At 46.1% G+C, this 26,986-nt stretch overlaps 1 protein-coding gene across 3 annotated transcripts in view; it reads right to left on the bottom strand.

Annotated features, from left to right (window-relative positions):
- Nucleotides 1-26,986, bottom strand: part of LOC142290871 (nectin-3-like protein) — a 137,759-nt gene that overhangs the window by 94,039 nt on the left and 16,734 nt on the right. For all 3 annotated transcript variants that reach the window (XM_075334931.1, XM_075334932.1, XM_075334933.1), the window contains exons 3-4: nucleotides 26,159-26,470; nucleotides 9,389-9,494 (exon numbers count right to left, since the gene is read on the bottom strand). In XM_075334931.1, coding sequence (XP_075191046.1) covers nucleotides 9,389-9,494; nucleotides 26,159-26,470 — 418 coding nt within the window. The remainder of the gene's footprint in view (nucleotides 1-9,388; nucleotides 9,495-26,158; nucleotides 26,471-26,986) is intronic.

Here is a 26,986-nt window from a genome sequence, read left to right as displayed (position 1 = left end):
GAGATGAGCGGGACGTAAACATCCCGCCCACCTCCTTCCTTCCGCATTGCCGGCCGGGACGCAGGTAGGAGATGTTCCTCACTCCTGCGGCTTCACACACAGCGATGTGTGCTGCCGCAGGAACGAGGAACAACATCGTACCTGTCGCTGCAGCGAAATAATGGAAATGACCGATACTACACCAATCATGCGATACCGACGCTTTTGCGCTCGGTAATAGTAAAAACGATTTACACACTCCGATGTCGAGAGTGGCGCCGGAAATGCGTCACTTTCAACTTGACCACACCGACATCGCACCTGCAATGTCGTAGTGTGCAAAGGGCCCCTTAGAGTTGAGCATCTTAATACCTGCAAAGTTGTGTGGGGTGTCCTGAGCACCAGAGGAAAGTTGATGAATTTGAAGACCAATTTAATTTCCCCAAATCTCTTGCCGAAGGGTAAAGCCCATCAATGGCTTAGGAATCCCATTGCCCACTTTATTGTGCCACGCGCCATAGATTCCAATAGCCAGCTGATTTGTGGGTATGTGTCACAGATTTGAAGTAGGTGTAGTAGAAATTGTAATCCACATTGTCTGCAAAGCACAGGGTAATAGCGTCAGCAGGGCAAATATTATATGAAAGGGAAATCACAATCGTAATCCATGTAGTCCAAGCAGGATTAGAATGCTCAGTCTTTATCTGGTACAAGCATTATTTAAAGACACCCTGCACCCCACCAAAATGCTGTTTGCAGCTCCCACTTTAGCTGGATGTACACAGCATGAACAGCACAGCTCCATACACTGTCTAGTGGCCATCTTGGGTACTTCATCTCAGATCACGTTAACTTTAATGGGAGCTGACGTTAGTGTTCACACTGAAAAGTGAATGCAAACTTAAAGGACCGGCTATCCCTTGTGTTATTTTTGTCGATATTTTACCTAGGAGTCAATAACACACCAGTAGGTGTTTGGTGGCGCCAGCCCTGTAATATCAGTGACTTTGTATTTCAGCTATGTGTCTGATATGAAGGTTAGCATGATACGCAGGGTTACTGAAAGGCTACAATCATTCAAGCAGTAAATTATTTAGACTATATTATTTGCTCTTCTTATCACTATAATGGAAATTTACATCATGTACTGGATTATGTATGAACCTTTCCGATAAAGGGAATAGCCTAAGAGCCTGATGCACACGTCTCCCGGGTCCAGGCTACATCAGTTCCTTTTGTTATGAGGCTCTGCTGTGGCGATACTATGTGTATTAGCTCCGTGCTCATATCCGGGTGCTTTTGGAGGCCCTGGCTAAGCTCATTAGGCCTCTTATATTCACTCCTTGGCGATCAAGGTGCAAAACTTTTCCCGACTCCTGTCTGTCTGGTTTCGTGTATTGTGCTGTATTGATATAGTTCCGAACCTCATCTAGTCTGGCTGGTAGTAGTGGCGTTTTATAGATTCTGATTTAGTGCCCAAGCTAGCTCCGGATTGGTACCTTGGCTACACTACCGCTGGTCCTGACCAAAGGCTTACTGGTGACTATGGCTAGTTTCACACCTGCGCTATTTTGACGCAAACGGAATCAGTCAGTAATGTAGTACAGTTCATTTATTTACAGTGGAAGCGCGTTAATATGCCGCGTGAGTGTGTCATTCAGTACCCGCTTGTGTCCACATGGTGTCGCGCTTCCACTGTAAATAAATGAACTGTACTACATTACTGATGGATTCCGTTTGCGTCAAAATAGCGCAAGTGTGAGTGGGGCCTATTAGTGATGAGCGGGCACTACCATACTCGAGTGCTCTGTACTGGTAACTAGTGATGAGCGGGCACTACCATGCTCTGGTGCTCGGTACTCGTAACTAGTGATGAGCGGGCACTACCATGCTTGGGTACTCGGTACTTGTAACTAGTGATGGGTGGGCACTATTATGCTCGGGTGCTCGGTACTCGTAACTAATGATGAGTGGGCACTACCATGCTCGGGTGCTCAGTACTCGTAACTAGTGATGAGCGAGCACTACCATGCTCGTGTTCCCCGTACTTGTAACTAGTGATAAGCGTGCACTACCATGCTCGGGTACTCTGTACTTGTAACTAGTGATGAGCGGGCACTACCATGCTTGGGTGCTCGGTACTCGTAACTAATGATGAGTGGGCACTATTATGCTTGGGTACTCGGTACTCGTAACTAATGATGAGTGGTCACTGTTATGCTCAAGTGCTCAGTACTCATAACTAATGATGAGTGGGCACTACCATGCTCAAGTGCTCAGTACTCGTAATTAGTCATGAGCGAGCACTACCATGCTCGGGTGCTCTGTACTCGTAACTGGTGATGAATGAGAACTACCATGCTCAGGTGCTCAGTACTGGTAACTAGTGATGAGTGAGCACGTAACAGCTTGTCCCTCCATCGCCTGTCCTCATGGTGTAATAGTCTGTCCCTCCTTGACTGTCCTGTATGTACTACTTCTGGTGTGAGATTGTTTGTTCTTCTCAGGACGTCTAGAATCCTTTCAGGTATCAAATATCCAGGGGAAGGTGGGCCCTTCTGCCCACCTAAGGGGCTGATCCCAGGAGAAGAGAACAATGAGACCCATGTTAGTCAGTTAGTTGGATCTCGGCTGGAGAGAGACTAGGCTCTAAAGCTGAAGCTAAATCCTAGTGCCTGTGTATGGACTGTTACAGACTGGAGATCAGTGGCCATGTGGGATTGTGTTTTGTTGTTCACCCTGTTGGACTCAAGTAACTGGCGTCGGAATACCGGGAGGCGCCCTCTGATCTGTTGTTTTGTTGTGGACTCCTTACAGACTTTAAGGATTTATATTCATGTTTGGTGCTTTATCTTTGTGGTTCCAATAAAGCCCTTTGGATTGTTCCTCGGCCTGGCATCCCTTACTCCTCTGTCGCACATCTCGTCACAAACTGGCAGCGGAGGGATCAGAGCAGAAGGAATGGAAGACGCTTACTTGCAAGATGGCACCGAGGAAGTATTTCTACAGCAAGGACAGGAAAGACGGGAGCTGGAGGTAAATACCCAAAAAAGTCAGTGGGTTGTGTGGTACGAGGAGGAGATGGCACTTCTGGGAGGTGAGGCCACCATAGAAGATAAGCGAGAGGACATTCGTAGAGCTCAGGAGAGGCAGCGCATGGCAGAAGCAGCTAAAAGCGCCAGACAGACTGTAATCCCAGCATCCACCATGAGGGAAGTCCAAAAAGTGTCCCGCAAGGACTTTAAGCCATTTAATGAAGCTGCAGGTGACATTGAGGGCTTCTTTCAGGACTTTGAGCATCAGTGCCGATTAATGGAAGTCCCAGAAAGAGAGCGAGTCAGACACCTGGTGGGCCTCTTGGAGTGTGGAGCTGCCGAAGCCTATAGACCTATGGACCCTCAGTGAAATTGTGAGTATGGGGAGATAAAAGAGACCATTCTAGAACATTATGCCGTGACCCCAGATACTTATAGGTCTCAGTTCCGTACGTTAGCCTGTGAGGGGGAAGTGTCTTTCATGATGTATGCCCGTAGACTCAAATAAGTATGTCATCGCTGGCTGGAGGGAGAGGGGACCTTAACTTGGGAGACCTTCTTCCAGGTCATCCTAAAAGAACAGTTCTATGCCAAGTGCCCTACTGAGATCCGGGAATGGGTGCATGAGAGGAGACCAGAGACAGTAGAACAAGCTGCAGCTCTAGCTGATGAGGTGCTCACTATCAAGCCTCAGTGGAAGAAGCTGCTAGTGGGGGGAGAAAAAATTACCAGCACCCCAACACCAGAGGTTCCTTTTCCTTCAGTAACCAATGTTCCTCGACCTCCTAGGTCACCACCTCATGTGGATAACCGTGTGAATGTGCCTCCAGTTGCTCCTACCACATTTTCTGGAATGCGACGAGGAAAGAAAGTAGAAGAGCGAAGATGTTATAGCTGTGGGCATCACGGGCATCTGCAGGCCACATGCCCATCTATCCAGTGGAGTCATCCTCCAAATTGACAACCACCTCCAGCACCTGCACATCCATATCAGTCACCAAGTTCTCCTACCTACTTCTCTAGAATGCAAACTGGAAGGAGTGAGACGCAGCACAGATGTTATCGATGTGGGCAGCATGGCCATCTACAAGACACTTGCCCAGCTGGTGAACTGAGGAATGACCCTGCACCAAGTCGACCTGTTAACTATCTACAGCCAAGTACAATGAGGGAAGAGGTGTTACCCCTTCAAGTTGATTTGCCTAATGACTCAGACACTCATGTTCAACCACTAGGTGTTTATGGGGTGCGAGCCACAGCCCCGAATTCCTCTTACCATCAAAGTAAGCACTTACAGGAGGTCGTGCTGGATGGACAGAGAGTTATGGGATTTTATGACTGCGGGGCATTTCTCACAATAGCTGATCCCCGAGTGGTTCGGCCAGAGGCAATACATCATGGACCAGGGATTGTTATTGAATTGGCCGGAGGTCAAAGGAGGAATGTCCCAAAGGCAACTGTAGAACTGGACTTTGGCTTTGGCGTCAAGCAATGTGTGGTTGGGGAGATGAGCGGCCTGCCTGCAGATATTCTCCTAGGCAATGATGTGGGAGATCTACAATGCCAATTTGTGGGTGTAGGAAGCAGAGTTTAAGTCAAGGAGGATACAAACTGGAGCCCGAACCTTCAACTCTACACCTCCACCATACACTAAAGGAGATGGAGCCAACACCAAAATGCAGATGGATTGTCCAGGCAAGAGAAGCCCTCAGTCAGGTCCGCCATGTTTAAGTGTACTTGACAAGCAACCTGTTGAGGTCACTAGTCCGTACACAAATTGAGGGGGGAAGGGGTTATAACAGGGTGTCTCTCCCCTGCCTGTGCTCATGGTGTAATAGTCTGTCCCTCCTTGACTGTCCTGTATGTACTACTTCTGGTGGGAGATTGTTTGTTCTTCTCAGCATGGGACTCATATAATCCACAACTTGGTAGACAGAATAGAGCCAGGACATCTAGAATCCTTTCAGGTATCAAATGTCCAGGGGGAGGTGGGCCCTTCTGCCCACCTAAGGGGCTGATCCCAGGAGAGGAGAACAATGAGACCCATGTAAAGCTGGGTTCACACATAGCGACAACGATGTCGCTGTTACGTCACCATTTTCTGTGACGCAACAGCAACCTTGTATGTCGCTGTTATGATCGCTGCTTAGCTGTCAAATACAGCGACGCAGCAGCGATCATAACGTCATTACATGTGCAGAGAGCAGGGAGCCGCGCACACTGCTTAGCGCTGGCTCTGGCAGCGTGAGAGCGGGGGAGGCTGGTAACGAAGGTAAATATCGGGTAACCACCTTGGTTACCCGATGTTTACCCTGGTTACAGCTTATTGCAGCTGCCAGATGCCGGCTCCTGCTCCCTGCTCGCTTCATTTCATCGCTCTCTCGCTGTCACACACAGTGATCTGTGCGTCACAGCGGGAGAGCAACAATAAAAAAACGAACCAGGGCTGTGTGTAACGAGCAGCGATCTCACAGCAGGGGCCAGATCGCTGCTCATTGTCACACACAGCGAGATCGCTAATGAGGTCACTGCTGCGTCACAAAAACCGTGACTCAGCAGCGATCTCGCTGTGTGAGAAGCACCCCTTAGTCAGTTAGTTGGATCTCGGCTGGAGAAAGATTAGGATCTATAGCTGAGGCTGGATCCTAGGGCCTGTGTATGGACTGTTACAGACTAGAGATCAGTGGCCACATGGGATTGTGTTTTGTTGTTCACCCTGTTGGACTCAAGGAACTCATATAAGAACCATTGCCATATTTTCCCTGGCGTCGGAATACTGGGAGTCGCCCCTGGATCTGTTGTTTTGTTGTGGACGCCTTGCAGACTTTAAGGATTTATATTCATGTTTGGTGCTTTATCTTTGTGGTTCCAATAAAGCCCTTTGGATTGTTCCTTGGCCTGGCGTCCCTTACTGGTCTGTCGCATACCCCGTCACAGAGCACTACCATGCTCGGGGGCTCAGTACTCGTAACTAGTGATAAGTGAGCACTACCATGCTCAGGTGCTCATAACAGAGAAAAGTGGAGAGGGGTGATATGCCGCGCCAAAGGATCACTTGTAATGTCAGATTAACGTGTCTTTATTATTGGCATAGGTCTACGCGTTTCAGGAGCTCTGCTCCCTTCTTCAGGACCGACAAGCATCAAAAAAACATCAAATCAAAGAGATTTAATGTTTCTTTGATGCTTGTCGGTCCTGAAGAAGGGAGCAGAGCTCTTGAAACGCGTAGACCTATGCTAATAATAAAGACACGTTAATCTGACATTACAAGTGATCCTTTGGCGCGGCATATCACCCCTCTCCACTTTTCTCTGTTATCTGCCTTCGGGGGGCTGCAGCCTGGATCATATTTTTACATGCGAGTAAAGGAGTTGTGACTTTCACAACTATATCTGGTGAGTATTACTCCCCCCCCCCTCACACCATATTATTGGGGTAATACCCTATCTGCGCTTCTTTTTCCACAGCTCTATTTTTTTTTTATGCTCAGGTGCTCGGTATTCATAAAGAGCTGTTGGCTGCTTGGATGGGCATGACTCGAGTACCTGAGATAATGGAAGATTTCACAGAAAAATGCTCGAATCCTCCATTGAATTCCATTTTACTTGTAGTAATTGACTCACACCTATCCGAGGATCCGACCTGTTTGTTATGAGCAACAAGCATTTCAGTGCTCATTCATCACTAGTTACGAGTACAGAGCACCTGAGCATGGTAGTGCCCGCTCATCACTAGTTACGAGTACTGAGCACCTGAGCATGGTAGTGCCCGCTCATCACTAGTTACCAGTACTGAGCACCTGAGCATGGTAGTGCCCGCTCATCACTAGTTACCAGTACAGAGCACCCGAGCATGGTAGTGCCCGCTCATCACTAGTTACGAGTACTGAGCACCTGAGCATGGTAGTGCCCGCTCATCACTAGTTACGAGTACTGAGCACCTGAGCATGGTAGTGCTCACTCATCACTAGTTACGAGTACAGAGCACTCGAGCATGGTAGTGCCTGCTCATCACTAGTTACGAGTACAGAGCACCCGAGCATGGTAGTGCTCACTCATCACTAGTTACCAGTACTGAGCACCTGAGCATGGTAGTGCCCGCTCATCACTAGTTACGAGTACTGAGCACTCGAGCATGGTAGTGCCTGCTCATCACTAGTTACGAGTACTGAGCACCTGAGCATGGTAGTGCCCGCTCATCACTAGTTACGAGTACTGAGCACTCGAGCATGGTAGTGCCCGCTCATCACTAGTTACGAGTACTGAGCACCTGAGCATGGTAGTGCCCGCTCATCACTAGTTACGAGTACTGAGCACCCGAGCATGGTAGTGCTCGCTCATCACTAGTTACGAGTACTGAGCACCCGAGCATGGTAGTGCTCGCTCATCACTAGTTACGAGTACTGAGCATCTGAGAATGGTAGTGCCCACTCATCACTAGTTACCAGTACTGAGCACCCGAGCATGGTAGTGCCCGCTCATCACTAGTTACCAGTACTGAGCACCCGAGCATGGTAGTGGCCGCTTATCACTAGTTACAAGTACTGAGCACCCAAGCATGGTAGTGCCCGCTCATCACTAGTTACAAGTACCTCTATATACAGTAGATAACATGACATCCACAAGTCACAATACATGATGTCACTGCTCACCTCTTCCCCCTACTATACAATAACTGATAACACTTCTATATACAGTAAATAACACAGAATCCACCATTTACAGTACAATAGGCAATGTCACAGCTCACCTCCTCCTCCTGTACAATGACTGATAACACCTCTATATTCAGTAGATAACACAGGATCCATCATTCACAATAGCTGGTGTCACAGCTCACCTCCTCCTCCTGTACAATGACTGATAACACCTCTATATATAGCAGATAACACAGGATCCACCCTTCTCAATAAGCAATGTCACAGCTCACCTCCTCCTCCCTTCACAATGCCCTTTACACACTTTCATTAGATGCTTCAATACAAAGCTTATTCAGTCTGTTAGTGCTAATGTACATGTGAATTTCCGGAAAGGATTGGATGTATCAGTCTAGATTTTTTTTAGTTGCTTATTATTACAAATTACGATATAAAAAACCATTGCCAGCAAATGTTTGAAACATTTTTGGAGGGATAGAAATAGGTAACAATACATTTACTGTAATGACTGCAATGATTAGTAATACTTCTATTGTGTGAGGACAGGTTCTACCTGTATTTGGGTAAACAATGCCTTTTATGTTCCCACACAAGGCGGAGGCCCAAATTACATTGCTCAAAGAAAAACACTCCTAAGTGGATCTACAGATGATGTGAAGACTCTCATGTGTGATGATAGCATGCTTCAGAAAGCCAGCGTCATGGTCGTGGTGGTCATTCATGATTGGAAAGCCGACATGTCTGCGTTAGGCAAGTTATGGCTGGTTAATTTAGCATTAAAGCTGAGCGTTCTGCATCACTCCAAGTAATAAAGTGTTCTTAAGCACACAAAGTCTCCGTCATGGCTCCATGGATTTTCACAAGGTCAGGTTGTTCCATTACAGAAGCATAGTCCGTCCTTGTAGACGAAGAATGTATTTATTCTATCGTCTACACCAAGGTAACAGATGGCATTCTTCCAAGAACGTTCTGGACACAGCTCAGGTTTTTTACCAAAAGGCACAGAATTTCGGATGAGCAAAATGTTCAAAAAGCCAAACAGTCTGAATCCGAGGATCTTGGTGTGGTGACTTGCCCTTGTCTTTCCACTTCTCTTCCAGGTTCTCTTTAAGGTTTGCCTAGATTAACTGGTCTTCTTAGTTTATCCTTTTTGTATGACTTAAATTTCCCTTTCCTCAAGGCAAAAATCACTCAATAGGCATCAATTCTTAACGATGGAGACTCTGCTATCCATTAACTTTTTCGGAGAAACTCTACTCTTGACCTGCTTGGCCAAGGCTTCGAACATTTCTCGGTAGCCTCATTACTCGTGTTCAGAGTGACTCCCGCAGCTACATTTTTTTCCATGTAAGAAGCTCTTTTGCAGTAATTGGGTAACGTAACACTTGACGGGTGCACACCAAGCCAAATCTAACCCCGTCTATATACCCGCCGGCCAAAGAGCCTTCATGCTTTAACAAAGTCCCTCTGTGTCATGTTTCAGTACTCGTCCATTACCCTGGGATGTTGAGAAATCTAACACGGAAATAATTCAGGTCAAAGGGATTTCATCAGGAGTCTTAGTGACCTTATGTCTGGAGATATCGATATTTGCCCACTAAAAGCCAAATCTCCTTATTGTCCCATACATTTGAAACCCAATGGAACAAGCCACCATTTTTGTTGAATGACTGTTAGGGATGGGATGTGATTGTGGATTTCTCCTTCTTCTACTAACCTCTTCCAAATGTATTCTGCTCTTGGGTTGGCTTCAGATTTACAATAAAGTTGACGAACTTCTTGGTCATTTTTTAGGACCTCAATCTGGACCATCTGTGGAGGAACTAAACGTCAAAGATAACAATAAGACATAGGTAATTTTTTTTTCAATTTTTTTTTACAGCAATATACATATCTTTTTGTGGCCATGTGGTACCTAAAATACTACACTGTACAAATAAAAAAATATTCCAAAAACATTCTCTTCGAAACGGCTCGGAACCTTCCCTTTCGCGGGGAGCACGTGTGTGTGCTTGCATTGTATGTGCACAGTTAGCCTTGCTAGTCATAAGCAGACACATTTTTAAAAAGGGAGATTGCTTTTTACCTGACCCACGATATGTCTCTACCTTACAGAATTACAAATAGTGTATATGACCCCATTTACCACCTTTAGAAGGTTTATATACCCTATCACTCCTAAACAAATTCAGATGGTAAACTGTATAAATAAAACCAGACCAGAGGACAACGCCCTAACCTAAAACATAGCTGAGACCCCTCAAAATAAACTCTGACCTTCAAAAAACAATATCTCCAAACATAGAATCCTTTCAGATTCTGAAAGCTTCTAAGCCGATACAATCGCCACCCAGTTCATGCCAAGTAATTGAACACAGGTCCTAGACCAAACCACCTAAAAACTACAGACCCCAAACTAGGCACCCCATAATATATATCACATACCCAAGTGCCTAAAATACTGCCCCTGTGAAGGTCTAGGCTATGAATCGTTTGTCCAGTATAATAATATTATAATATAATAAGATTAATCTGTATTTTGAATGGTTTATGTATTGCTTTCTACATATATCTGACTGAAATGTTGCAAGGATTGTATATGTAAACAAACTATGCTTAGGGCTAAGTAATGAGTTGTAGTCTCATATCTAAGGAAACTAACATTGAGAACAGGTTCTTGGAAAACCGTTTAGACTCATGATTAAGCAATATTCTTGAATAGACTTTCGTCTGTTCCCAGAGACACCTGAATAACTTAAAGGAATGTTGTTTTACAGGACTGTCCAAAAAGCTGTATAAAATGTTATACTTTTGAATACACTGGCAGAAGACCTTCACTTCTTCCAAATAGAGACACGTTTCTCTCATTTTTCTGATTCATATACATCTGCACAGTTCTGAATTGAAATCCAGCTCCGTGACCCTGAGAGAGACCCGGAGGTCTCCCCCCCCCCCCCCCCCACCCCCAGACCAGCCTTGATAAAACTAATCTTTCTCTATCACTGGAGGCCTCTTCATGGAGATCTACCCTTTTTTCCCAGAAGTCTCTTCCGGAGTCTGGGAGAATTGTAAAGTGTAAGGTTCATCTAGATATTGATAGTCATTCTCACAAAGCAGACACAACTATTAAGAAACCTCAAATAAATTGATAACCGTCTCAGGTCCAGTCCCATAGATGCTGAGTGTCCAAGGCAGAATGGCCAAAGAACATGAACAATGCCTACGATGAGGTTTCCTTACTGCCATTTGACGCATCAAGTCACGAGCAAACTTTTCAGACCTCAAATTTAGGCTGAGGCAGAAAGATTCTAGAAGCCTCCTCTGGATCAATTCTGACTGTCACTTCAGAGTTGGCACACAAGCTGCTGGCGCATGTGATTGCGAGCCAAGAAATCCTTCGGGATTTATATTTTCTCCCTTGACTGCATACAAAGGCAATAAATCTCACGACATTCCCTTAACTCTGCAGTTACGACTGCCTGGTTTGATCAGTTGTATACTCATTATTTCTTCCATCCACTAATTCATGCATCACTTCTACACAGGTTTTGACTCTTTCATCCACTTCTTCGGCCCTGTAGCATCTGCATTCTGGCTATCTCTGGCCTTATTATCTGTCCAAAACTATATTACAGGTGTGATAAACACTAGTCACACACCCAACTTCTCCTTCGTCTTCGTCTTCAACCCCTCTCAGTGAACACCTTGTAGCCACACTGCCGTGCCAACCTGCTCTAAGACATAAATGCAGGCATCAAAAGCTGCAGTAAACATGGCGGACAAGACTGTTGTTTTTCTCCCCACCATTCTGACAGCTACAGTACTGAGGTTTGATTACTGATCTGTCAACTAGGTCAAAATCCTCCATCAGTGAACAAGTGGCGAAGTATAAAGGTGTTCATTATTGATGAGCGGGCACTACCATGCTCAGGTGCTCAGTACTGGTAACTAGTGATGAGCGGGCACTACCATGCTCAGGTGCTTGGTACTCGTAACTAGTAATGAGCAGGCACTACCATGCTCGGGTGCTCAGTACTGGTAACTAGTGATGAGGGAGCACTACCATGCTCGGGTGCTCAGTACTGGTAACTAGTGATGAGCGGACACTACCATGCTCGGGTGCTCAGTACTGGTAACTAGTGATGAGGGAGCACTACCATGCTCGGGTGCTCAGTACTAGTAACTAGTGATGAGCGGGTACTACCATGCTCGGGTGCTCAGTACTTGTAACTAGTGATGAGCGGGCACTACCATGCTCAGGTGCTTGGTACTCGTAACTAGTATTGAGCGAGCACTACCATGCTCGGGTGCTCAGTAATCGTAACTAGTGATGAGCGGGCACTACCATGCTCAGGTGCTCAGTACTGGTAACTAGTGATGAGTGGGCACTACCATGCTCGGGAGCTCAGTACTCGTAACTAGTGATGAGCGGGCACTACCATTCTCGGGTGCTCAGTAATCGTAACTAGTGATGAGCGGGCACTACCATGCTCGGGTGCTCAGTAATCGTAACTAGTGATGAGCGGGCACTACCATGCTCGGGTGCTCAGTACTGGTAACTAGTGATGAGCGGGCACTACCATGCTCGGGTGCTCAGTAATCGTAACTAGTGATGAGCGGGCACTACCATTCTCGGGTGCTCAGTACTCGTAACTAGTGATGAGCGGGCACTACCATGCTCGGGTGCTCAGTAATCGTAACTAGTGATGAGCGGACACTACCATGCTCAGGTGCTCAGTACTCGTAACTAGTGATGAGCGGGCACTACCATGCTGGGGTGCTCTGTACTCGTAACTAGTGATGAGCGGGCACTACCATGCTGGGGTGCTTGGTACTTCTAATGAGCAGTTGGATGCTCAGATGGACACAACTTGAGCACCTGAGTTTAATGGAAGTCAATGGGGCACTCAAGCATTTTTCTGGGAAATCTTCTGGAAAAATGGTGGTGTTCCCCATTGATTCCCATTATATTCAGGTTCTCGAGTCGTGCCCATCTGAGCATCCAACTGCTCTTAACGAGTATCGAGAATTTGAGCATGGTAGAGAGAGGAGGGATAAACCTGCAGATGTGTCTTTATAGAGAGAGGAGGAAAAAACCTGCAGATGTATCTTTATAGAGAGAGGAGGAAAAACCTGCAGATGTGTCTTTATAGAGAGCACAGGGAAAAACCTGCAGATGTGTCTTTATAGAGAGCAGAGGGAAAAACCTGCAGATGTGTCTTTATAGAGAGCGGAGGGAAAAACCTGCAGATGTGTCTTTATAGAGAGCGGAGGGAAAAACCTGCAGATGTGTCTTTATAGAGAGCGGAGGGAAAAACCTGCAGATGTGTCTTTATAGAGAGAGGAGGGAAAAACCTGCAGATGTGTCTTTATAGAGAGAAGAGGGAAAAACCTGCAAATGTGTCTTTATAGAGAGAAGAGGGAAAAACCTGCAGATGTGTCTTTTTACATAGTGTATGTAAATTTCAGGATTCAACTGTAAATATACAAAATTAAAGGGTTTTGTTTTTTTTTACTGCCCCATTCTAAGTCCTGTTGTGTATAAATATGTGACTCTTCAGATTTTGTGTTATACCATGCCTGATGAAGAGACCTGAGCAGTCTGGAAAGCTTGCAATTATTACCATCTTTTCAGTTAGCCATTAAAAGGTATCAACCACTGAGGACTTCAGTTCTTTTAAACAATTTTTTTATATATTCCAGTGTCTTGTATTCACTATATGAACAAACGTCAGAAAGGATCAAGTAAAGGCCGCTTTACATGCTGTGATATCGTTACTGATATCGCTAGCGTGGGTACCCGCCCCCATCGGTTGTGCGACACGGGCAAATCCCTGCCCGTGCCACACAACATTGCGCGGACCTGTCACACTACTTTCCTGCCTAGCGACGACGCTGTGGCTGGTGAACCGCCTCCTTTCTAAGGGGGCGGTTCGTTCGGCGTCACAGCGATGTCACTAAGCGGGCGCCCAATAGAATCTGAGGGGCGGAGATGAGCGGGACGAACATCCCGCCCACCTCCTTCCTTCCTCATTTCTGGCGGCCGCAGGTAAGGTGAGGTTCCTCATTCCTGCGGTGTCACACGTAGCGATGTGTGCTGCCGCAGGAACGACGAACTACATCATACCTGCAGAAGCAACGATAATTGGGAAGAGGGGGGGACGTCACCGATTAGCGTTTTTGCGACAATGCAAAATCGCTCATAGGTGTCACACGCAACGACATCGCTAACGCGGCCGGATGTGCGTCACAAATTCCGTGACCCCAATGAGATCGCTTGAGCGATGTCATAGCGTGTAAAGCGGCCTTAAGTGTTACTTCTTTTCCTGTTAATGATGGAGAACCCCTTTAAGGTAATGGAATAGAATCTTAAGAGATGCACGAAGAACGACGAGCCTCCCTTGATGGCGCTTCTCACCGGCAGCGGTGGTTGGAGTGTTGCAGGAAGTGGAGAGTTGCGAGGCACAACTTTATGTCCGCAAACCATAGGAAGAGGCTTGTGGTTGGGATACTTTTGTGGGTTTTTTAGCGTAGGCTGAGGTCTTTTACCATCATTTTTGGTTTGTTAGTAGGAAGGAATCAAAGATTTAGACTTGTTGCCTTTGTTTAGGAGGTCCATGTCGTAAGAACTGACTTGTTTTAGGCCTCGGAGGCGAATGTGCACATTTCGAAACCTGTTATTTTATTTTCCCATAAACACAGCTGTATGACGCTTTGTTTTCTGCACAACTCAAGTACATATCATTTTTATTAGATTTGTATGCCTACTAATAAAGTATTTTAATATTTTTTTGGGGACAAAAAACAAAATCAATTTTTGTGTTTTTTTGGGAAATATCAATAATATGTCACTTGTAATATAGGCTGGATGTGAGGTCTGCGTGTCTCTCCCAGTAATATAGGCTGGATGTGAGGTCTGTGTGTCTCTCCCAGTAATATAGGCTGGATGTGAGGTCTGTGTGTCTCTCCCAGTAATATAGGCTGGATGTGAGCTCTGTGTGTCTCTCCCAGTAATAATATAGGCTGGATGTGAGCTCCGTGTGTCTCTCCCAGTAATATAGGCTGGATGTGAGCTCTGTGTGTCTCTCCCAGTAATATAGACTGGATGTGAGGTCTGTGTGTCTCTCCCAGTAATATAGGCTGGATGCGAGGTCTGTGTGTCTCTCCCAGTAATATAGGCTGGATGCGAGGTCTATGTGTCTCTCCCAGTATTATAGGCTGAATGTGAGGTCTGTGTGTCTCTCCCAGTAATATAGGCTGGATGTGACATCTGTGTGTCTCTCCCAGTAATATAGGCTGGATGTGAGGTCTGTGTGTCTCTCCCAGTAATATAGGCTGGATGTGAGCTCTGTGCGTCTCTTCCAGTAATATAGGCTGAATGTGAAGTCTGAGTGTTTCTCCCAGTAATATAGGCTGGATGTGAGGTCTGTGTATCTCTCCCAGTAATATAGGCTGGATGTGAGGTCTGTGTGTCTCTCCCAGTAATATAGGCTGGGTGTGAGCTCTGTGTGTCTCTCCTAGTAATATAGGCTCGATGTGAGGTCTGTGTGTCTCTCCCAGTAATATAGGCTGGATGCGAGGTCTATGTGTCTCTCCCAGTATTATAGGCTGAATGTGAGGTCTGTGTGTTTCTCCCAGTAATATAGGCTGGATGTGAGGTCTGTGTATCTCTCCCAGTAATATAGGCTGGATGTGAGGTCTGTGTGTCTCTCCCAGTAATATGGGCTGGATGTGAGCTCTGTGTCTCTCCCGGTAATATAGGCCGGATGTGAGGTCTGTGTGTCTCTCCCAGTAATATAGACTGGATGTGAGGTCTGTGTGTCTCTGCCAGTAATATAGGCTGGATGTGAGTTCTGTGTGTCTCCCAGTAATATAGGCTGGATGTGAGCTCTGTGTTTCTCACCCAGTAATATAGGCTGGATGTGATCTCTGTGTGTCTCTCCCAGTAATATAGGCTGGATGTGACGTCTGTGTCTCTCCCAGTAATATAGGCTGGATGTGAGCTCTGTGTGTTTCTCCCAGTAATATAGGCTGGATGTGAGGTCTGTGTGTCTCTTCTAGTAATATAGGCTGGATGTGAGGTCTGTGTCTCTCTCAGTAATATAGGCTGGATATGAGGTCTGTGTGTGTCTCCCAGTAATATAGGCTGGATGTGAGGTCTGTGTCTCTCTCAGTAATATAGGCTGGATGTGAGGCCTGTGTGTCTCTCAGTAATATAGACTGGATGTGAGATCTGTGTGTCTCTCCCAGTAATATAGGCTGGATGTAAGCTCTGTGTATCTCTCCTAGTAATATAGGCTGAATGTGAGGTCTGTGTGTCTCTCCCAGTAATATAGGCTGGGTGTGAGCTCTGTGTGTCTCTCCTAGTAATATAGGCTCGATGTGAGGTCTGTGTGTCTCTCCCAGTAATATAGGCTGGATGTGAGGTCTGTGTGTCCCTGCCAGTAATTTAGGCTGGATGTGAGGCCTGTGTGTCTCTCAGTAATATAGACTGGATGTGAGATCTGTGTGTCTCTCCCAGTAATATAGGCTGGATGTAAGCTCTGTGTATCTCTCCTAGTAATATAGGCTGGATGTGAGCTCTGTGTGTCTCTCCCAGTAATATAGGCTGGATGTGAGCTCTGTGTGTCTCTCCCAGTAAAATAGGCTGGATGTGAGGTCTGTGTGTCTCTCCCAGTAATATAGGCTGGATGTGAGCTCTGTGTGTCTCTCCCAGTAATATAGGCTGGATGTGAGCTCTGTGTGTCTCTCCCAGTAATATAGGCTGGATGTGAGGTCTGTGTGTCTCTCCCAGTAAAATAGGCTGGATGTGAGGTCTGTGTGTCTCTCCCAGTAATATAGGCTGGATGTGAGGTCTGTGTGTCTCTCCCAGTAATATAGGCTGGATGTGAGGTCTGTGCGTCTCTCCCAGTAATATAGGCTGGATGTGAGCTCTGTGTGTCTCTCCCAGTAATATAGGCTGGATGTGAGGTCTGTGTGTCTCTCCCAGTAATATAGGCTGGATGTGAGGTCTGTGTGTCTCCCAGTAATATAGACTGGATGTGAGGTCTGTGTGTCCCTGCCAGTAATATAGGCTGGATGTGAGGCCTGTGTGTCTCTCAGTAATATAGACTGGATGTGAGGTCTGTGTGTCTCTCCCAGTAATATAGGCTGGATGTAAGCTCTGTGTGTCTCTCCTAGTAATATAGGCTGGATGTGAGCTCTGTGTGTCTCTCCCAGTAATATAGGCTGGATGTGAGCTCTGTGTGTCTCTCCCAGTAAAATAGGCTTGATGTGAGGTCTGTGTGTCTCTCCCAGTAATATAGGCTGGACGTGAGCTCTGTGTGTCTCTCCCAGTAATATAGGCTGGATGTGAGCTCTGTGTACCTCTCCCAGTAATATAGGCTGGATGTGAGCTCTGTGTGTCTCTCCCAGTAATATAGGCTGGATGTGAGCTCTGTCTGTCTCTCCCAGTAATATAGACTGGATGTGAGGTCTGTGTGTCTCTCCCAGTTATATAGACTGGATGTGAGCTCTCTGTGTGTCTCTCCCAGTAATATAGACTGGATGTGAGGTCTGTGTCTCTCCCAGTAAAATAGGCTGGATGTGAGGTCTGTGTGTCTCTCCCAGTAATATAGGCTAGATGTGAGGTCTGTGTGTCTCTCCCAGTAATATAGGCTGGATGTGAGGTCTGTGTGTCTCCCAGTAATATAGACTGGATGTGAGGTCTGTGTGTCTCTCCCAGTTATATAGACTGGATGTGAGCTCTCTGTGTGTCTCTCCCAGTAATATAGACTGGATGTGAGGTCTGTGTGTCTCTGCCAGTAATATAGGCTGGATGTGAGGCCTGTGTGTCTCTCAGTAATATAGACTGGATGTGAGCGCTGTGTGTCTCCCAGTAATATAGGCTGGATGTGAGGCCTGTGTGTCTCTCAGTAATATAGACTGGATGTGAGGCCTGTGTGTCTCTCAGTAATATAGACTGGATGTGAGGTCTGTGCGTCTCTCCCAGTAATATAGGCTGGATGTGAGCTCTGTGTGTCTCTCCCAGTATTATAGGGTGGATGTGAGCTCTGTGTGTCTCTCCCAGTAAAATAGGCTGGATGTGAGGTCTGTGTGTCTTTCCCAGTAATATAGGCTAGATGTGAGCTCTGTGTGTCTCTCCCAGTAATGTAGGCTGGATGTGAGCTCTGTGTGTCTCTCCCAGTATTATAGGGTGGATGTGAGCTCTGTGTGTCTCTCCCAGTAAAATAGGCTGGATGTGAGGTCTGTGTGTCTCTCCCAGTAATATAGGCTGGATGTGAGCTCTGTGTGACTCTCCCAGTAAAATAGACTGGATGTGAGGTCTGTGCGTCTCTCCCAGTAATATAGGCTGGATGTGAGCTCTGTGTGTCTCTCCCAGTAATATAGGCTGGATGTGAGGTCTGTGTGTCTCTCCCAGTAATATAGGCTAGATGTGAGGTCTGTGCGTCTCTCCCAGTAATATAGGCTGTATGTGAGGTCTGTGTGTCTCTCCCAGTAATGTAGGCTGGATGTGAGGTCTGTGTATCTCTCCCAGTAATATAGACTGGATGTGAGCTCTGTGTGTCTCTCCCAGTAATATAGGCTGGATGTGAGGTCCGTGTGTCTCTTCCAGTAGTATAGGCTTGATGTGAGGTCTGTGTGTCTCTCCCAGTAATATAGGCTGGATGTGAGGTCTGTGTGCCTCTCCCAGTAATATAGGCTGGATGTGAGGTCCGTGTGTCTCTTCCAGTAGTATAGGCTTGATGTGAGGTCTGTGTGTCTCTCCCAGTAATATAGGCTGGATGTGAGGTCTGTGTGTCTCTCCAGTAGTATAGGCTGGATGTGAGGTCTGTGTGTCTCTCCCAGTAATATAGGCTGGATGTGAGGTCTGTGTATCTCTCCCAGTAATATAGGCTAGATGTGAGGTCTGTGCGTCTCTCCCAGTAATATAGGCTGAATGTGAAGTCTGAGTGTTTCTCCCAGTAGTATAGGCTGGATGTGAGCTCTGTGTGTCTCTCCCAGTAATATAGGCTGGATGTGAGGTCTGTGTATCTCTCCCAGTAATATAGGCTGGATGTGAGGTCCGTGTGTCTCTTCCAGTAATATAGGTTGGATGTGAGGTCCGTGTGTCTCTCCAGTAATATAAGCTGGATGTGAGGTCTGTGTGTCTCTCCCAGTAATATAGGTTGGATGTGAGGTCTCTGTATTTCTCCCAGTAATATAGGCTAGATGTGAGGTCTGTGCGTCTCTCCCAGTAATATAGGCTGGATGTGAGCTCTGTGTGTCCTCCAGTAATATAGGCTGGATGTGAACTCTGTGTGTCTCTCCCAGTAATATAGGCTGGATGTGAGGTCTGTGTGTCTCTCCCAGTAATATAGGCTGGATGTGAGCTCTGTGTGTCTCTCCAGTAGTATAGGCTGGATGCGAGGTCTGTGTGTCTCTCCCAGTAATATAGGCTGGATGCGAGGTCTATGTGTCTCTCCCAGTATTATAGGCTGAATGTGAGGTCTGTGTGTCTCTCCCAGTAATATAGGCTGGATGTGACATCTGTGTGTCTCTCCCAGTAATATAGGCTGGATGTGAGGTCTGTGTGTCTCTCCCAGTAATATAGGCTGGATGTGAGCTCTGTGCGTCTCTTCCAGTAATATAGGCTGAATGTGAAGTCTGAGTGTTTCTCCCAGTAATATAGGCTGGATGTGAGGTCTGTGTGTCTCTCCCAGTAATATAGGCTGGATGTGAGGTCTGTGTGTCTCTCCCAGTAATATAGGCTAGGTGTGAGCTCTGTGTGTCTCTCCTAGTAATATAGGCTGGATGTGAGGTCTGTGTGTCTCTCCCAGTAATATGGGCTGGATGTGAGCTCTGTGTCTCTCCCAGTAATATAGGCCGGATGTGAGGTCTGTGTGTCTCTCCCAGTAATATAGACTGGATGTGAGGTCTGTGTGTCTCTGCCAGTAATATAGGCTGGATGTGAGTTCTGTGTGTCTCCCAGTAATATAGGCTGGATGTGAGCTCTGTGTTTCTCTCCCAGTAATATAGGCTGGATGTTATCTCTGTGTGTCTCTCCCAGTAATATAGGCTGGATGTGAGCTCTGTGTGTTTCTCCCAGTAATATAGGCTGGATGTGAGGTCTGTGTGTCTCTTCTAGTAATATAGGCTGGATGTGAGGTATGTGTCTCTCTCAGTAATATAAGCTGGATATGAGGTCTGTGTGTGTCTCCCAGTAATATAGGCTGGATGTGAGGTCTGTGTCTCTCTCAGTAATATAGGCTGGATATGAGGTCTGTGTGTGTCTTCCAGTAATATAGGCTGGATGTGAGCTCTGTGCGTCTCTTCCAGTAATATTGGCTGAATGTGAGGTCTGTGTGTCTCTCCCAGTAATATAGGCTGGGTGTGAGCTCTGTGTGTCTCTCCTAGTAATATAGGCTGGATGTGAGGTCTGTGTGTCTCTCCCAGTAATATAGGCTGGATGTGAGGTCTGTGTGTCTCTCCCAGTTATATAGACTGGATGTGAGCTCTGTGTATCTCTCCCAGTAATATTGGCTGGATGTGAGCTCTGTGTGTCTCTCCCAGTAATATAGGCTCGATGTGAGGTCTGTGTGTCTCTCCCAGTTATATAGACTGGATGTGAGCTCTCTGTGTGTCTCTCCCAGTAATATAGGCTGGATGTGAGGTCTGTGTGTCCCTGCCAGTAATTTAGGCTGGATGTGAGGCCTGTGTGTCTCTCAGTAATATAGACTGGATGTGAGATCTGTGTGTCTCTCCCAGTAATATAGGCTGGATGTAAGCTCTGTGTATCTCTCCTAGTAATATAGGCTGGATGTGAGCTCTGTGTGTCTCTCCCAGTAATATAGGCTGGATGTGAGCTCTGTGTGTCTCTCCCAGTAAAATAGGCTGGATGTGAGGTCTGTGTGTCTCTCCCAGTAATATAGGCTGGATGTGAGCTCTGTGTGTCTCTCCCAGTAATATAGGCTGGATGTGAGCTCTGTGTGTCTCTCCCAGTAATATAGGCTGGATGTGAGGTCTGTGTGTCTCTCCCAGTAAAATAGGCTGGATGTGAGGTCTGTGTGTCTCTCCCAGTAATATGTCTGGATGTGAGGTCTGTGTGTCTCTCCCAGTAATATAGGCTGGATGTGAGGTCTGTGTGTCTCTCCCAGTAATATAGGCTGGATGTGAGGCCTGTGTCTCTCCCAGTAATATAGGCTGGATGTGAGGTCTGTGTGTCTCCCAGTAATATAGACTGGATGTGAGGTCTGTGTGTCCCTGCCAGTAATATAGGCTGGATGTGAGGCCTGTGTGTCTCTCAGTAATATAGACTGGATGTGAGGTCTGTGTGTCTCTCCCAGTAATATAGGCTGGATGTAAGCTCTGTGTGTCTCTCCTAGTAATATAGGCTGGATGTGAGCTCTGTGTGTCTCTCCCAGTAATATAGGCTGGATGTGAGCTCTGTGTGTCTCTCCCAGTAAAATAGGCTTGATGTGAGGTCTGTGTGTCTCTCCCAGTAACATAGGCTGGACGTGAGCTCTGTGTGTCTCTCCCAGTAATATAGGCTGGATGTGAGCTCTGTGTACCTCTCCCAGTAATATAGGCTGGATGTGAGCTCTGTGTGTCTCTCCCAGTAATATAGGCTGGATGTGAGCTCTGTCTGTCTCTCCCAGTGATATAGACTGGATGTGAGCTCTCTGTGTGTCTCTCCCAGTAATATAGACTGGATGTGAGGTCTGTGTGTCTCTGCCAGTAATATAGGCTGGATGTGAGGCCTGTGTGTCTCTCAGTAATATAGACTGGATGTGAGGTCTGTGTGTCTCTCCCAGTAATATAGGCTGGATGTAAGCTCTGTGTGTCTCTCCTAGTAATATAGGCTGGATGTGAGCTCTGTGTGTCTCTCCCAGTAATATAGGCTGGATGTGAGCTCTGTGTGTCTCTCCCAGTAAAATAGGCTGGATGTGAGCTCTGTGTGTCTCTCCCAGTAATATAGGTTGGATGTGAGCTCTGTGTGTCTCTCCCAGTAATATAGGCTGGATGTGAGCTCTGTGTGTCTCTCCCAGTAATATAGGCTGGATGTGAGGTCTGTGTGTCTCCCAGTAATATAGACTGGATGTGAGGTCTGTGTGTCTCTCCCAGTTATATAGACTGGATGTGAGCTCTCTGTGTGTCTCTCCCAGTAATATAGACTGGATGTGAGGTCTGTGTCTCTCCCAGTAAAATAGGCTGGATGTGAGGTCTGTGTGTCTCTCCCAGTAATATAGGCTGGATGTGAGGTCTGTGTGTCTCTCCCAGTAATATAGGCTGGATGTGAGGTCTGTGTGTCTCTCCCAGTAATATAGGCTGGATGTGAGGTCTGTGTGTCTCCCAGTAATATAGACTGGATGTGAGGTCTGTGTGTCTCTCCCAGTTATATAGACTGGATGTGAGGTCTGTGTGTCTCTGCCAGTAATATAGGCTGGATGTGAGGCCTGTGTGTCTCTCAGTAATATAGACTGGATGTGAGCGCTGTGTGTCTCCCAGTAATATAGGCTGGATGTGAGGCCTGTGTGTCTCTCCCAGTATTATAGGGTGGATGTGAGCTCTGTGTGTCTCTCCCAGTAAAATAGGCTGGATGTGAGGTCTGTGTGTCTTTCCCAGTAATATAGGCTAGATGTGAGCTCTGTGTGTCTCTCCCAGTATTATAGGGTGGATGTGAGCTCTGTGTGTCTCTCCCAGTAAAATAGGCTGGATGTGAGGTCTGTGTGTCTCTCCCAGTAATATAGGCTGGATGTGAGCTCTGTGTGACTCTCCCAGTAAAATAGACTGGATGTGAGGTCTGTGCGTCTCTCCCAGTAATATAGGCTGGATGTGAGCTCTGTGTGTCTCTCCCAGTAATATAGGCTGGATGTGAGGTCTGTGTGTCTCTCCCAGTAATATAGGCTAGATGTGAGGTCTGTGCGTCTCTCCCAGTAATATAGGCTGTATGTGAGGTCTGTGTGTCTCTCCCAGTAATATAGGCTGGATGTGAGGTCTGTGTGTCTCTCCCAGTAATATACGCTGGATGTGAGGTCTGTGTGTCTCTTCCAGTAGTATAGGCTGGATGTGAGGTCTGTATGTCTCTCCCAGTAATATAGGCTGGATGTGAGGTCTGTGTGTCTCTCCAGTAGTATAGGCTGGATGTGAGGTCTGTGTGTCTCTCCCAGTAATATAGGCTGGATTTGAGGTCTGTGTATCTCTCCCAGTAATATAGGCTAGATGTGAGCTCTGTGTGTCTCTCCAGTAATATAGGCTGGATGTGAGCTCTGTGTGTCTCTCCAGTAATATAAGCTGGATGTGAGGTCTGTGTGTCTCTCCCAGTAATATAGGTTGGATGTGAGGTCTCTGTATCTCTCCCAGTAATATAGGCTAGATGTGAGCTCTGTGCGTCTCTCCCAGTAATATAGGCTGGATGTGAGCTCTGTGTGTCTCTTCTAGTAATATAGGCTAGACGTGAGGTCTGTGTGTCTGTCCCAGTAATATAGGCTGGATGTGAGCTCTGTGTGTCTGTCCCAGTAATATAGGCTGGATGTGAGCTCTGTGTGTCTCTCCAGTAATATAGGCTGGATGTGATCTCTGTGTGTCTCTCCAGTAGTATAGGCTGGATGTGAGGTCTGTGTGTCTCTCCAGTAGTATAGGCTGGATGTGAGCTCTGTGTGTCTCTCCAGTAATATAGGCTGGATGTGAGCTCTGTGTGTCTCTCCAGTAATATAGGCTGGATGTGAGATCTGTGTGTCTCTCCCAGTAATATAGGCTGGATGTGAGCTCTGTGTGTCTCTCCAGTAATATAGGCTGGATGTGAGATCTGTGTGTCTCTCCCAGTAATATAGGCTGGATGTGAGCTCTGTGTGTCTCTCCCAGTAATATAGGCTGGATGTGAGCTCTGTGTGTCTCTCCAGTAATATAGGCTGGATGTGAGATCTGTGTGTCTCTCCCAGTTATCTAAACTGGATGTGAGGGTTGTGAGTCTTTCCCAGTAATATAGGCTGGATGTGAGCTCTGTGTGTATCCAGAATACTGCTGTTTTCAATTAAATATACATTAGCACAGCTTTTACCATACACTTATTTCCTCTCGTAGTGCTCTCCTCCCTATCCACAGCCCATATTCTCTGCCCTCTCTGAGACTGTAGCTGCTTTCTCTTCTCTCCACATTTTGTCGGACTATATAGAAAATGCATTTGTCACAGACAGACATTCAATGGCTAGAGCTCAATAGGCATCATTACAAATTTTGTGTCATTAATGGTGAATACGGATCTTGGTACAGATTCAGCTCCTTTATTTCTCTGGAATCTCGATTGAAGATTGTCTTAATAAAGGTGTGCAGGGAATCTAAGAGGTCCTGGAATCTTCTTAGCATGCCCATTTCTCGGTATGTGCTCTGCATTGGGGGGAGGAGGGATTCCCTGCATTTTAGGATGTTGGAGGTTGACCTTGAGGTTTATTTATTTCCGGATTATGTCTATGGATTATTTTTTTATTGTCTGAAAAATTATTTGTAGTCAAAAAAGTGTATTGTCGAGTTGGATTTGTTCAGTCAGTCATAGTCTAGAACTGCATGTAGCATGATTCATTTGTTGTACAGTGATCTTCTAAAATCCATTAGATATCACCAGGTTTAGGCTTTATCCTGTAAACCCCTGATTAGGAAACGCTTCTCTCAAAGTCTGTTCAAAAATATTATTTTATCAAGAGATACATTTTGAAGCTGATATATTTTGTAGAGGTTTGTAGGTTTGTGGGTTTTATCCTTTTTTTGTTGTACCTTCCCTTCTGGTTGTATTAGTGCAGCGGTGGGACTAGCGATCATCACCTGCCAGCTCACTAGCCAGGATTATTACAGGGACTCTCAGGGCTTCAGGTGTTATGATTCAGGGACCGAGGAGGATCAAAACAATGTGGAAACCCAAAAAGTAACCAGAGTGGCTGGAACCTTAACGGACTATAGACCTTATCATGACACACAACTAGAAGTAGCCGTGGGATGAGCATACGATGACCTGGACGCCTCGACACAGCCGAAGAACTAAATACTCTAACAGATAGAAATATAAAAAAAGCTAATCTGCCTCGGAGCAATCCTCAAAGCTATAGAGAGCCCCCCACATGTAAAGACTACGGTGATATAAGAAAACACAATACATAGCCAGAAAACAGATTCAGCAAAGATGAGGCCCAAACTATCTTTATAGGAAAGGATAGGAAGGAGTACTATCTGCAAGCCGTAAAAGCCCTAAAAAAAATACCAGCACGTCTGATATAAAAAAACCTGAGCCCAAACGGCCCCTCCCCCACTAATCAATAATCCAAAACACTAATACAGATGAGGGACTGAATTAACACCAAGCATGACAAACACAATACCTTGGAGAATCATGGAGCTGGGTATACAGACACTCCCAGCAGGGAATGATCCCATTCCACCAAGAACTCCACACAGACGAAATAGGAATCAAGCATTAGTATCAAAGCAGAAAAAACAACAAGAAAGTGGAAAACAAACAGCAGAGGTACAAAGACCACTTATCTGAGAGGAGTTCTGGTAGAGAGCAGAGCTGGTTACAGAATGTCCTGAACACATAGGAGACCATTGAGCACCGGCAAGTAACAAGAGAAAACTGCTCAGTTATATAGTCCCAATCTGACCCTGATTGCCAGCCCTCTGCAGGTGTGTGACTTTCATTCCACAAATCAACTGCACCGCCAGCACTGACCACAAGAGGGAGCCCCAAACTGGAAAACGTATTCACAACATTCAGGTATCCTTTTCCGCAACAGGTGAAGAACCTGTATAGGGACTTGCTAGGAGTGCAGGAGGTGTCCCATCATCCCTCTCGCTAGCACCACGGCCCACCATTGTTTAAGTGTCCCTGGTGTACCCCTTGATTGTTGTGGTGAAACCCTTGTTTCTTGTGTGCCTCACCTGTACGCCGGATCTTCCTCAAGTTCATGCGTGACACAAATCCCATGATATTAATCAGAGAGAGAATTTGTTTTTACATTAACCAAAGAGATAATTGAATCCTGACATAGCGAGCTCCAGAGGAAGCAGAAAAAGGCGAAACCTGGGTGAAAAAATTAGGAGACCCTCAAGTAAGACAGAGAACCATAGGCTTTGGAGAAGAAGGAGTATAGTTCATCCATGAGGGAAAAAAAACAGAGGTGGTCAAAGATTAAAAAAAACAATGGCAACTATGTTAGAAAAATAACCACATCTGTCTAGACGTTCTGTGCTTTATTCCAGCTCCATTCCCTTGCATGGAGCTAACCTGTACTATGAGCCTCAACCCAATGGACGGGTGTGGTGCTGTGGCCAAATTAGGACTACCCATGTAAGAAAAAATGTACTATCTTCATACCAACAATGTCAAGAACAACCAGGCAGTATAAGAATAATTTGAAGACACTGATTTGGGGGAAACTTGTCAGATCTGGACGTGTGGTCTATGTATCTCCACCCATGCGAGGTATGAAAAGACTCATGGAAATGAGCTGGCACTTACACTGAATGTTGGTCAAGGTGACGTTCACGGTGATGTTCTCCTGGTATTGGACCGGGATCTCGGGCTGATACACCAAACACAATACTTGATGGCCAAACAAGGCTGATGTGCTCGTCATGAACAATTGACTCCTCTTATTCATGGTTCCATTGGACTGTACAATGGAGTCTTCATTTGATGTGAAATTAATCCCATTTGTAATCCACTGGATCTCCGCAGCCGGTTTTGCTGAAATTGCCAAACACTCGGCCACCAAATTCACACAAGGAGTAATAATGTCTTTGTTAAGCTCTTGTCTGACCGTCGGTAACACTGCAAGGAAAATATTCACTGGTTATCATCTATGTAGAGTCTTTGTCTGAATACAAACTTAACTATTTCCACTGACAACGAGTGCAGCTCTGGAGTATAATACAGGAGGTAACTCAGGATCAGTAATGTAATGTATGTACACAGTGACTGCACCAGCAGAATAGTGAATGCAGCTCTGGAGTATAATACAGGATGTAACTCAGGATCAGTAATGTATGTACATAGTGACTGCACCAGCAGAATAGTGAATGCAGCTCTGGAGTATAATACAGGATGTAACTCAGGATCAGTAATGTATGTACATAGTGACTGCACCAGCAGAATAGTGAATGCAGCTCTGGAGTATAATACAGGAGGTAACTCAGGATCAGTAATGTAATGTATGTACACAGTGACTGCACCAGGAGAATAGTGAGTGCAGCTCTGGAGTATAATACAGGAGGTAACCCAGGATCAGTAATGTAATGTATGTGCACAGTGACTGCACCAGCAGAATAGTGAGTGCAGCTCTGGAGT

Source organism: Anomaloglossus baeobatrachus, chromosome 2 (genome assembly GCF_048569485.1).
Source record: "Anomaloglossus baeobatrachus isolate aAnoBae1 chromosome 2, aAnoBae1.hap1, whole genome shotgun sequence".
NCBI lineage: Eukaryota > Metazoa > Chordata > Amphibia > Anura > Aromobatidae > Anomaloglossus > Anomaloglossus baeobatrachus.
The sequence above is the reverse complement of the archived record's forward strand: the minus strand, read 5'-3'. Positions and strand labels throughout refer to the sequence as shown.